The sequence below is a fragment of the Fistularia commersonii genome, chromosome 9, assembly GCF_037954325.1.
Source record: "Fistularia commersonii isolate RoL2024-O1a breed Wild chromosome 9, RoL_Fcom_v1.0, whole genome shotgun sequence".
NCBI lineage: Eukaryota > Metazoa > Chordata > Actinopteri > Syngnathiformes > Fistulariidae > Fistularia > Fistularia commersonii.
Window position 1 is genome coordinate 227,501 of NC_141292.1, and position 12,789 is coordinate 240,289.

General features: G+C 59.0%; 1 protein-coding gene across 1 annotated transcript; it reads right to left on the reverse strand.

Moving 5' to 3' along the window:
• Positions 1-5,630: 5,630 nt before the first annotated feature.
• Positions 5,631-11,704, reverse strand: mpx (myeloid-specific peroxidase). The gene is made up of 15 exons (XM_086153023.1): positions 11,522-11,704; positions 11,154-11,241; positions 10,554-10,729; positions 10,231-10,363; positions 9,817-9,946; positions 9,534-9,740; positions 9,097-9,460; positions 8,728-8,888; positions 8,376-8,634; positions 8,129-8,299; positions 7,803-8,040; positions 7,090-7,307; positions 6,961-7,001; positions 6,785-6,829; positions 5,631-6,500 (listed from the first exon to the last, which is right to left on the reverse strand). Exons 1-15 carry the CDS (start codon positions 11,583-11,585, stop codon positions 6,480-6,482), a joined length of 2,316 nt encoding a protein of 771 aa, XP_086009149.1. The 5' UTR covers positions 11,586-11,704; the 3' UTR covers positions 5,631-6,479.
• Positions 11,705-12,789: the final 1,085 nt, after the last annotated feature.

Consider the following 12,789-nt stretch of genomic DNA (forward strand, 5'->3'; position numbering starts at 1 on the left):
CCCCCTCCAGGGGTCGACCTTGAAAATTTATGTCATATTTCATCGTATTTCTTCTTCTCCCTCCTTCCTACTATCACCTATTACTGCTTGAAACTCTGGCACAACAATTTTCCTAAATAAAGGTGTTTTTATCTCATTTCTCTCATCTCATCTCCACCCTGAACCCCCTCCACCCTGAACCCCCCCCCCCCACCCTGAACCCCCCCCACCCGACTGCCTCCTATTTGTCTTCTCCCGTCCTGTCCTGACTCAGGATGGTCGTCCTCTCTGCGCCCCAAAGACGGTAGCGGGCGGCTCCAGGTGTGAACCCCGAGCCTTCACAGAGGGCCGTCTGTGATGGCGGAGGGTTCGGGGTTTGGATGCCAAGGGTCCTCCACTCAGGGTCCTCCACTCAGGTTCCTCCACTCAGGGTCCTCCACTCAGGTTCCTCCACTCAGGGTCCTCCACTCAGGTTCCTCCACTCAGGGTCCTCCACTCAGGTTCCTCCACTCAGGGTCCTCCACTCAGGGTCCTCCACTCAGGTTCCTCCACTCAGGTTCCTCCACTCAGGTTCCTCCACTCAGGGTCCTCCGCTGGTCCGATCCCTGCTTTGTCTCCTTTGCCTCCTTCTGTCGCCAGACGTTTCCGTCCCGACCTTCTCATCATTTGGTGGCACTCGCCGAACTCCATGCTGTCGGCGACACGTCAGATGTTATTTCTCCGGCTCCAAACCCAACCCAGTGGTCTGAGGACACTTTCCGTGCAGAGAAGGTCTGGACCACACGCTTTTAAGGCTATTTAGAGAAACCCACATTGAGCAGCCCGGCAGGAGCAGCGCCGGGAGGCAGCAGAGAGGGAACGCCGCCTTTGGAGGCCGGAGGAGCCGGGACGAGGCCGGCCAAAGGGGGGCGGCCTTCTGCCTCGACCCAGTCCAGGTTTAGTGGGAGATGCAAAGAAGCCCGATAGAGCAGCGGGGGGGGGGGGACACCGGAGGTCTGCTGATACCTGGAGCGCTAACAGCTACATGCCGATAGCCCAACAAAAGAACAGCTTTGTTCACAAAAGAAATAGAACGGCGGGCGCCTGGTGAGACGCCGCAGGCCACGCCCCCTGGGAACCTGACCAATGAGAGCCAAGGGACTCTGGAGAAGATCTGAGGTAGGATAGGAAAGAGGTTCCAGATGGGACATCCCTCGATGGAGAAGGCCTATGGCAGCGTAGCTCAGGTCCAGGTTAACGCTCAACAAGTTCAGCGCATGTTTCTTCTGTCTCTGTCCCAGGGGAGGAACCATCCAACCCCCGGTCGGTTTGATCTTCTCCGGGCCTTCAGGTGGGTGAGTTAACGCCAGTCGGCAGGTGAAAGATCACCGAAGATTCCCGATGAAAACACAACCAGACCAGGAACCGGCGGCTTCCCGTTTCCCAGCCCTGGAAGGGACGTCCCCGAGGCCGCTCAGGAAACTCCTCCTCGCCATTCCCGGACGTCCTGGGGTGGTTAGTTCTGCCTCGTGCCGGCGACCGGCCTCCGTGGTCTAGACTTGCTCTCAAGTCTTGACCTTCAACCCACCGGCTTCCTGAACCCCCGGCTCACGTGGCCGCCCAGCGCTGCACCATCAGCTTCACCTATGAAACCTGAAAGGCTAAACGAGTTCCCAAAAGCCACGCCGAGGTGTTTTGTCGACGGGAGGCTCCGACGCCCGAAGCACGGCAGCGCCGCTCCACGTTCAGCGCACGTTTATGGGACGTCCTCGGGCCCGGGACGGAGCGTGGAGGCAGGAGCCCGTGCCGGAGAAGACAAGAAGTTACAGCGAGGGAGGAGGGACGAGCCTCTTGTCGCCCTGGGATGAGCCGGTGGTCCCGGTGGGACTGGTAGCCCAGCTCCTTCTCGCCAGCATCTTCTTGCGCTGAACCTTTTTTTCTAGATAAAATGAAGCGTCCGGTCAAACACCGGGACTCTCACACACACGGACGTTGAAATTCAGATGTTTCCACAAGGCGTCCCAGATTCAGGAGGACGGTTTCAGGCGGGACGCCTCCTCCTCCTCCTTGTCTTCCTCCTCTTCCAGGTAAGGTGATGATGATGATGATGATGATGTTGGTACCTCCTGGGTCTGCTCACAAAGCTCAGGTAGGATCAGTCAGGATCCAAACGCTCGGCACCGGTGCCCTTGGGCTCCGGAGAGGCCGAACCTCGTCCGGGTGGAGCGGCGGCAGCTACGCCGGCTCCTGAGAAGGTTCCCCTCCCTCCGCATGTGTGCGAGCGGTCGGGTGGCTTGGAAAGAATAAAAGCGTAGATCTTTGTGGCCGGAGCGACGGACGGAGGGTCGAGGAGCGCGGGGTTCGGACCGAGCACCGGACCCGTTTTCCAACGGCGGCCTGACTCGGGCCGCGGCCTTCTCTCCCGGAGGCGGATCTTTGAGGATGACGCCGGCTCCTGGCGCGGAGACCCTGCATTCCGACCGTAGCTGCAGAAAGTGAAAACTATATGCACATGTTGCCGAGCGGCCTCCTCTCCTCCCTGGAACCCCAGACAGACGCCCAGAGCCAGCTGCACTTGGTCACTCCTCTTTTTCTTTTCCTTTTCGCTCGTAATTCATTGAACCTTCTCCGCGGCGCGGCCGCCTCCGTCTCTCGGCCGAGGGCAGCGCGCCGTTCCCCCGCGTGGCTCGGGGCCACATCTGCAAGGAATTAGCGGCTGCGTTTTAGTCCGCCGGATCCCTGGAATCTACCCCACTTCTCCGGTTTTGGGGCGCCGGTTTCAGCTGCGGGGGCATAAATGAGCTCACCGCTGAAACAAAGGGACGCCCGAGCAGCGGGGAGAGCGTTTCCAGACGGCGGCCGTCACAGACAGATAGCGGTGGCCTCGCGGGGGGGGGGGGGGGGGGGGGGGGGGGGGGGCTCGGGGCCGCCGCCGATCAATCAAATCAATGAATTACATGTTTGGTTGAAAACGCTGAGGTGTTTATGTCAGCGGAGGCGCCGCCCGCTGGCCGCCGTCCAGGTTAGAGGCACCGCTTAATGACTCAATAAATCCCGAGATCTGACAGATCCCTGAAGATTTACCGCCCGTCATCCTGATCGCTTTCCGTCACCGAGCCTCACGGAACCCAACGCTGCCGGAAACACATGTGGGCCGAACTCACAAGGCATCGGTGTGGGACTGAAAACATTCCCCGAGCCGTTGTTACTCAAAGTATGTGGAAACTATTAGAGTTTAAAAACACACAGACACACACACACACACACACACACACACACACATGGCACAGCCAATCAAAAATCTAAAAATGAGTCATGAACGTCAGCAGCCAACGTAAACTTTGTTTTATCGGCAAATAGCCGTCATTATTCACTGTTTATCTGGAGATCTCTGTCAGCCGCCGGCCAAACGTCTTCATCTCATAACGGCCGGCACGTCGGACGAAGCTACCAGAACACCGCGTCCGTCCAGCTGGACTTCGCCCTCCTTTGGCAGGCGGACAAGCCTGAGGAGCGCGAGGCCGTGGTTACGCTCTTCGGCGTCGGGATCAGGTGGAATGGAGCGAGTCGAGTGCTCCGGGCAGGAGAGAGGAAACGAGAAGCTCCGGTCCGGCGCGCCTTCTGAACTCCGGCGAGGGCCGAGGGCCCTCGGAGAGGCTCTCGCGAGGCGGACGCGGCTCGCGAGGCGGCGTCACAAAGCCGCGCTCGGCGCGGGCGAGCCTTGCGACCGGATCGGCCGTGCACGAGAAGGCGGCCAAGATGTCCGCCCTCTCCGGAGGAAACAAATGGAGTGCGACGTCCTCCGCGGCCACGCCGACTGCCGGGAGTTCGACGGATCCTCGCAGCAAACCGGGGCTTCCTGCCCGCAATCCCACGGACACAAAGCACATTTTCCTGTAAGAATGCGGCGTCCAGTCGGGACGACCTTATTTCTGTGGTTTTATCCAGGATTCGGGCTCCCGCGAATCTTCTTATAGCGAGAGTAAAGAAGGCAAAGAAAAAGAAAGATCCCCCGCGCTCCTCGCCGTGCTTCACCTTCACCAGAACCTTCTGCCTCCACATCTGGCAGCCACACCGGCGGCGGCCGAGCCTGGAACCCGAGCGCTTCCGGCGGCCGAGATCCCGGGGCCTTTAAACCGAGCGAGGGTCTGTCCTCGCCCGGAGAACGCCGAACGCCGGTCCTGTCGAGACCTGAATCCACGGCATCGATTTGTAAAAGTGCTTTTATGTTCACGAGTGGATGATTGCGTACGTGCACGGGAGCGGCATGAGCTCACCGCCGGGAAATGAGACCACACAAGCGCCGCGGAGCGCCGGCCTCGGCCCGACGCGACGCGAGTCTTTTTCATCGCGCCACCGTCTCCACATTTGCTTTTAATGCTCACACGTTTCCTTTTCATCGCCCCCCCGATTTGTTTTTCTAAAGCAGGGCCTCTTTTAAAAATAGCCCCACGGCCAAAAGTCCTGCAGCAGAAATAGGCAATTCAAATATTTTTCGCCTCTGACAAAAATACTGGGTTTCCATTACTGCTGGAGCAGCACGCGTGCACACAGGCAGATGCATGCAGAGGTGCGCGCGCGCGCACGCACACACACACACACACACACACACACACACACACACACACACACACACACACACACACACACACACACACACACACTGGTGGTGTACGTGGCACTCAGCAATGTAGAGACTGAAGCCGCCAGAAGGAGGAGTGCTTCACTAAGAGACGCCCCACAAAATTGGACTTTTGTAACAGCCTGCAAAGGTCAACGCCGGGGCGCCGCAGCCCAGCATCCTCCCTCAGCGTAGGTGCGCGAAAACCCGTGCGATCCTCCATCCGCGGCTCGGGGTGTCGCCCCGCGTGTGATTCGGACGTGTTCTGAAGTTAGCGGTGTGAAGTTGTTGGGGTGACGGCGCCGGCGTTCCACCGCTCCTCCTCTCAGACTCCGGGAAAGCTTACGTTTCCCGGAGTGCGAGCCCACAATACCGCGTTCATTCTCTCCCGTCGACGGGTGACTTATCAAACCGGGCGGCGGCGGCCGGGCGCAGGTTCTGCCGGAGTCACCGAGCCTCCTGATGATGATGCACGTGTGAAACGGCGCCCCCACAGGCCCCCCGAGGTATTGCACCCGGTCTTCTGTTACACAAGCCCAGCCCCGAGTGACGTCACCCGGCGGAGAAACTCTGGCACGATCTCACCGTAGTGCTGTACTGGAAGTACCCAGACGTAGAAGTTCTGCTGACATGTTCTGGGCAGCCTCCCACCTCACCGCGCTCGGCGGACGAGGACAGAGGGAAGCCGCCGCCTGTGCACGCGCCGCCACCTTGAAAGCGACGCTATTTCAGCGCGCCGTCCGTATGAACATATGGCAGAATTGACAAGAAAGTGGACTTTGACTTTGAGGAGATGCTTTGTCACTTGAAGCACTTCTGACCGCCGACTAAGTCTTCTGGGTCTTTGATAGAAGACGGCTCCATCTACAGGAGGTACACGGGACCAAATGTCCAAGGGTGAACATCTACCAACGTCTACGCCGCACCGCTCTTTAATTCATCTGGCGGCGCCGCAGGATCCCTGCCTCCTCTTGTGTTTTTCATCAGTCAGATGGGCGGAGCTCCTCGGCCGCCTCCGGGACAAACAAACAAACGGGAACTAAAGACGGTGTTTGATTTCAATCGACACATTTATTCGTCTCCTGTCATGGCAGGCTTTTCTTTACACTGAATGCGGCGGCCTCGGACGGGCGCGGTGCAGTAAGAAGCTTCGCAGACGAATCACGTGCGCATTGGGTTCGTGTTCCCTTGGGTGCTTGAAGCTGTCCAGATACGCAGCATCCAGACACCCTGGGTTCCACCACAAACTGTAACAGAGGTTTTCTGCCTCGTGCTCTCTAGGCTACAAAAAACTACATTGCAAAACATAAAATACAGTGCAAACATGGTGTCTCAAGCTTGTCGGCTCACTAGGAAGATAAATAGAGGAGACGATGTCGGCAGGTAATTGTAGAAGATCTCATTCATTGTGAAGGGATCTCCATCAAATCCATGAAACCAGTATCCTGCATGGTGGTGGTGAGGAGGTGGAGGTGAGGAGGTGGAGAAGGTGGTGAGGTGGATGTGGTGGTGGTGAGGTGGAGGTGGTGAGGAGGAGGTGGTGGTGAGGTGGAGGTGGTGAGGTGGAGGTGGTGGTGGTGAGATGGAGGTGGTGGTGAGGAGGTGGTGGTGGTGGTGAGGTGGTGGTGATGGTGTCAGTTGGTGTCTCTCCACACCAGCGCTGAGTACAAGGACAAGTGTTGACATTGCAGCCCCACTTTGCCACGGGGGTAGATGTTACCTGCACCAACAAGGGCTGTGCAGAGCAAAGCTGACCCAGAAGACCCCCGGGTGGAGTTCTGAGACCCGTGGAGCTTCTGCCTCTGAATGACCGGGCTGGTAGAGGTTGGTGGAGGTGGAGGTGGCGGTGGAGGGGCAGGTGAAGGTGGCGTCACGCTGAGGCCTCAGCAGAGCGTCTGGCTCAGGGCAGGTCCAGCGGGATCTGAGGAGATAAGTTAGCATGCATTTTGACGGGAATCAGGATTTGCTGTTATTTCCAGGAATATCAGCAGCTGCTTCAGACCAGCAGGAGGTGGGAGATGGCAGTGAACTTTCTAAGATCAGCAGGATATCAGTAAGAATGCGCCGCAGAAGTACGGATGATGTCAAAAAGCTGGTCTTTGGAAAGGGCTGAGAGAATTCTGCGCCCGAACCCGGATCGAGCAGACGGTTATCTGACGTCGGAGAAAACCGCGTGAAGACACGGGTGGACGGCGCGAGGGTTACCTCGTTGCCCAGGATCTCGTCGCTGCTCAGGCTGGAGTCCAAACTCTGCAGGACAGGGAGAAACCACAGGGTCAGCAAACCGAGGGTCGAGCGCCAAGACGGCCGCAAACAGCGGCGAGGATCGGCGAAAGAGGTCCGGGCGCGGCTTATGCCACCCGCCCGGCCGCGGCGCCTACCTCGTTCTCCTCGCCGTCCTTGTCGCAGTCTTCATTCTGGCCTGCAAGTTTGAACGTCACATATCGGGGTTAAAGGCTGGAACGCAAAGAAAGCGGTCGGCGAAGGTGACGGAGGGATTTGCGCTCCACCTGCGTTGGCCGAGCAGGGCGTCTGTCTCCAGGCCGCCAGGTTCAGCGGCGGGATGGCGGAGCAGCGCAGGATGCGGTTTCTGGGGGACGGGAGGTCGAAGGGGTCGGGGGTGATGGTCGTGATGCCGGTGTTGTCGCAGATGATCCTGGAGAGTCGGGCCCTGGAAAGAGCGCTTCTCTGCCTCGCAGTGAAGACGCCGGGGTTCTCGTACCACAGCCTGGCGAGGAGGCACGAGTGGCGTCAGACCGCGGTGTCGCGCAGAATGTCGAACGGACAGACTTGGATTGCGGCGTGATTGGTGGGCCCGCGGACGGCGGCCGGGGAAAGTTTCGGAAACCATATGTTCCCGTTTGTGCCGAAGCTCTCGGACCGCTAATTGATAGCAGGTTGTTGCTAACATGTTTTCTACAACGGGACTCGAAGGCCTTTGAAAAGAAGCTGCGGGGGCGTGGCCGAGGCCGGCGGGCGTCCAGACGCTCGGCCTGCACGCCGCTCCGCTTCTGAGCTCGTTGCACATTTAAACGCTCCGTTGGCGTCGGCCTCTATGCTGGTGAGACAGCGTCAGCTCTGAAATACATCTCATATGACTGACGAGTCGTGTCTTAAAACAGGACGTTAAATTGCCGAAGCTCGATCGATTCATCTCTTGTCCGTTCAGAAACACGAGGACGTGGCGCCCCCTGGTGGGGATTTGAAATAACCCGGCGCTGACCTGTCTCCCTGACGGATCCTCTGGAACTGGTTGGCGATCAGGCAGGAGAAGAGCGGTCCGACGCGGCCCCCGGCCACGAAGGGCTCGGCCACGCCGCCCAGCCACACGTCGATGTTGTCGGGCGTCCCGTAGAGCTCCAGCAGCCGGCGGGCCAGGTCGGTGTTGTTCAGGACCTGAGCCAGCTCCTGACGGTTTCGAGGCTGCGACAGACCGCAGAACTTACGCCAGGCGTTGTATCCTGGAGGAGGACACGGCCGAGGGTAGAAGGCGATCAGCGGAGGAAACCGAGGAGGAAGACGGGCGAGCCCGGAGGCGGACGGACGTACCGGGCAGGGCGTGGTCTCGTCCGCGCTGCATGTTGAGGGAGCCCAGGTCCAGAGCCAGGTGGAACACGAACTGGAACAGCCTCTCTCTGAGGGCGTCCACCATCATCTGATCCTGCGTGTTCAGCTTGGCGGGGCGGCCCACCAAACCCCGCAGCAGCGGGTCGATACCACCTGGGCGGCCGAGACGGGAACGTGTGAGGGCCGCCGCGGGGCTTCCGAGTCAAAGTTGACCTTTGCGAGCGCTCACCTTCGAAAATGACCCTCCAGGGGGTGAAGAAGGCCTCGTACAGGGGGACGCTGGGGAAGCGGCTGCTCTCGCGGTAGTTGCTGTCCAGACGGGACAGAACCGGCTGGATGGCCAGGTGGGCGAAGCGGTAGGCCGCCGTGGCAAAGACGTTGGCGACGCTGGGGTTCACGCCCGGGTCGTAGCCGGGGTAACGGCCGAGCTGCCGCCGCATGGCCTCGTCTCCCACGATGTGCGGCAGGTAGTCCCGGAACACGAATACCTGCGAGCGGACGGACGGACGGCTCAGCGGACGGACGGACGGCGCACTGAGCGCCGCGCGTCGGACGGACGGACGGACGGACGGCTCACCCACCTGCGTGTAGGCGCCCATGATCTTGCGGGCCTCCTGGTAGAGCGTCTCGCTGTCCCAGCCCGGGTTCAGTCTCTTCAGGGCTCGAGCCAGGCGGTTGTGCTCACGCAGGAACAGCGTGTGGATGGAGGTCAGGGCGATGTTCTCGTCCACGCGGACGTCACCTGAGAAACACAGAGGCGCGGCAGAGATGAGGGTCCCGACTATCGCCGGATCCTTGCCTACGTTTCGCCGCCCCCGTAACCCCGGGTGGGGAGGCGGCCGGGAGCGGGAGGCGGCCGCGGCGTCGATCCGACCGGCCGGACATCGATCAAGCGCTGCCTTTGGAGCCGACGGCGGCGCCCTCAGTCGTCTGCGCGAACGAAGACCCACCCGCGATGAAACAGGGGACCTCCCTGGCGTCGGAGTCGTTGGTGGTCCTCCTGCGGGTGGCGCACATTTCGACCTTCAGGGGGTGGAAGGGCAGCACCTCGCGGCCGCTGTCGTTGAACTGCGCGTTGACCCGCAGGAGGCCCTCGTCGCTGTCCAGGTTGCGGAGATAAAGCGCCAGCTTCTCCTCGGAGCCGTAGACCTGGCTGAGGTCCAGGAAGGCCGTCAGGGCGTTGATCTGCTCCCTCGGCTTGGCCTCGCCGCCAAAGTTGTAGGCGGAGAATCCGGTGCTGCAGACGGGGGCCGACCTGAAGGAGGGGATGCAGCTGTCCGGGCCGCTGGGCAGGCGGGGGTCGTCGGGGGGGATCTGCGGGGGGAAAATCACACCTTCTAGAGGGACGTCTTTGGGCCGCGGCGGCCCGCGGGCGCCGGAGACTCACCGGGATGGGGATGCAAGGCTCGGTCCGCTCGCAGCTCTCGTCGCAGTTCACCCCGTTGCTGAAGGAGCGGATGCTGGGCGAGAACGGCGTGAAGGTGAGGTCGTGGTCGTTCCACTGGCCGAACAGGGTGACCATGTGGGAGAACTCCCTGTCGCTGACCACCGCGTCGTCCCGCGCGCTCAGGATGTTGTTGGACACCTGCCGCACCTGCGGGTCGGAAGGATTCGCTGAGTTGCTTTTCTTGTTCGGGTGTTTCCGACGCCATCGTTCAGCTCAGCTTTACCAGCGGCAGCAAGAAGTTGTTGAAGGTCCGGTTCCTGTCGAACCCCTTGGGCTGAGAGATCCCGTCGTCGTATTCTGCGGGCAGCCAGCGGCCGAAGGGGGTGTTGGAGGCGCCCAGACGCGGGTTTGCCCTGCAAACAATCGGCAACTTTAGATGGCCGGCTGGGGAGCGGCAAGGCACTGCGTGGCAGCACTTCTTTCACAAGCACTTCTGTCGAAACTGCAGAGTTCCTCAAAAAGACTTTCGTCAGAGTAGAACAGGCGCTTGTCCGGTCTGGGTTTGGCCTCGTGGATCCAAAGTTCACGTTCTAAAGTAGAGTTTTCGGAGCGGGCTAATGGCTTTACGCTTCCCGCCGGGTCGAGCCGAGCAAAGATTTTAACGCGTGCCGTCGTACGATTTCCACGTTGCACTCACAGGTTGTTGCAGACGCTGGTGATGGTGCGATACTTGTTCACGTTGGGCGTCGTCCGGCAGGAGGGAAGTCTGACCCGAGCGGAGCAGCCGGTGATGTCGGACAGCCTCTTCAGGTCCTCCTCGGAGAGCAGGTCTGAAAACCACGCCGTGCGTTCGGTGACGGGCGAAATACACGATCGCAACTTATAAACTGATAAAATAAACAGAGCCGACGCGAAGCAGGAGCCGTGGGTTTGAGTGTGTGTGTGTGTTTGGCTGCTATACTGCATGTGCATGTGTGTGTGTGTGTGTGTGTGTGTGTGTGTGCACGCTGCACATCTGACCTGTTGCGTTGAGTGAGCGTCTGTGGATGCGATGCCCCCGTTGCTGCAGCAGCCGCAGCGTCTGCTGCATGTAGTCGGCGGCTCTGACGGCGGAGCGTGTTTCCCCTCGCGGCTGCTTGAGGAGGCGCAGGGCGTCGTGAGGCCTCACCGCCGCCGTGCGGACGCGCCTCAGACTCCTGCGGGACGCAGACAAAAGCCACCGACGCCGCATTCGATCAGCTCGGGATGTTGCGTCGACGCTAATTGCGTCTCGATGAAGATCCGTCCGACCCGCCTCGTCACGATGGACTCGAACCCATCGCCTCGGGGCGAGAACGTTCCGGTCGCTCCGGTGGAACAGGGCCTCCGCGCCCAGGCGGTCGTCCGGACGGACATCGAGAACAGATTCCCCGGAAGAGCCCAGTCGGGGTTCATCACCGACTCCGACGGTCGAGCTTTCTGCAGCTCACCGACCCTGACGCTTAACTCGACCCTAACTAACCCTGACCCACAATACTGACCCCTTACCAACCCTGACCCTAACTAACCCTGACCCTAACTAACCCTGACCCATCCGGTCATCAGGCCCGCAGGGAGAGGAAACCCTGGGAGTCAACTCACTCTTCTCTGGAGTACTTGTAAGCGTCGTCTACCAGCTTCTTCGCTTCTTCAAAGGTCCTTTGGAGTAAAGAGCCGCCCAGAGATTCACCTGAGGACAGACACAGATGGATTGAAATCCCAACTTTTCAAAGCACAATATCAAGTTTGGATGGAGAGAAGAAGGAGAGAAGAAGGAGAGAAGAAGGAGAGAAGAAGGAGAGCAGAAGAAGGAGAGAAGATGGCAAGAAGGAGAGCAGAAGAAGAGCAGAAGGAGAGAAGAAGTAGAGAAGGAGAGAAGAAGAAGGAGAGAAGAAAGAGAGAAGAAGGAGAAGAGCAGAAGGAGAGCAGAAGGAGAGCAGAAGGAGAGCAGAAGGAGAGCTCGCTCCTACCTGTTGGTTTGGAGAGAACCAGGACCAGGAGGGTCCCCAGGACGAGAAGCACCCGGAGAAGCATCTCTGAAGCAAACAATCCAGACTTCAGCGTTGAAGTCGAAGGCTTCTCGTGCAGCGGTGAAGGTCCAGAGAAGCAGAGGTGATGTAAGAGGCGTCGGAGGAGTTCCTTGCGATGCCGCTTGTGTGCCGTGTGTCGCGGTGACACCTTCTTATACGTGAGCGTCCCGGCGTCCGTCCCGCCCTGCAGGTCCCTCAGGTGAAGCCTCTGTCAGGAAACAGCAGTTCCTTGTTCCTCCTCCTCTCGCAGAAGGAAATCTTTTACTGTTATCAGTATTTGTTTGTGTGATGTGATGAGAAACACGCTCCGGTGGCGAGCGTATCTGCCCGAGGGCGCACGCGTGACCTTCAAACCTGAAACCCCCGGAGAAGCGCCGCTCTCCACCCTGGATCCCAGCAGAACGAGGCGGCGCTTCCATTTGAAATCTCCCTGTTTATCATTGAATAATAACGGCGTCATTTATACGGAGAAACGTCCTGTGAGTAAACGGGAGCTTTTCATGGGTTTATCTTGGCAGGCGAAGCTCCTGAATAACGGACACGCGTGTCGATATTATTCACGCATCCCTTTCGGTATCACAGATGAGTTTGAGCTGCGTGGAGGCGAAGGGAGGCAGAGGTGAACCGGGTTCTGCAGAAAAGATCCTTCGCTGAACGTTAAAGTGTGGATGTTTCAAAGCTGCGGCGTCCCGGGACGAATCCAGGACGGTTCAAACACTTCCCTCTTACCGACTTTCAAAAGCAGGTTTTAAAACGGGCGTCCCGTCTTTCACATGAAGGTGTCAACACCCTCTGCTGTTGCACTCATCTTCCGGCTCTTGAGAAAGGTTTCAAAATGAGGAAGCCATCGAGTTAAAAAAAAAACAAGACAAAATAATACATCCAGAAAGAAAGAAAGTGGCTCTCTAACATGACCATTTTGTCTGGGATGGTGGACATCATCTCTTCCAGATCTTCTCAGGTGAATCAGTCAGGACAGCTGAGCCGTCCAGCGAGGAGCAACGGATCCAGGAGACACGAGGGAGGGAAAGACAGCTTTGCCATCAAATCTCATTTAACCGTGAAGCACGTGTGTGTGGGTGTGTGTGTGTGTGTGTGTGTGTGTGTGTGCGTCACCATTCCACAGGTGTCAGAATGAACAGTCGGCATTGACTGGGTGAACAGCATGACAACCTGTTTCTGAGGTTCCATTATCTCAGACAAGAAGG

What these genes read in the sequence shown, in the direction of transcription:
- mpx (XM_086153023.1), bottom strand. Translation starts at nt 11,585, where the DNA reads ATGCTTCTCCGGGTGCTTCTCGTCCTGGGGACCCTCCTGGTCCTGGTT. An exon ending in ACCAGCGTCTGCAACAACCT is followed by an intron (nt 9,947 to 10,230) that starts GTGAGTGCAACG and finishes GATTGTTTGCAG; the next exon opens with GGCAAACCCGCGTCTGGGCG. An exon ending in ACAACTTCTTGCTGCCGCTG is followed by an intron (nt 9,741 to 9,816) that starts GTAAAGCTGAGC and finishes TCCGACCCGCAG; the next exon opens with GTGCGGCAGGTGTCCAACAA.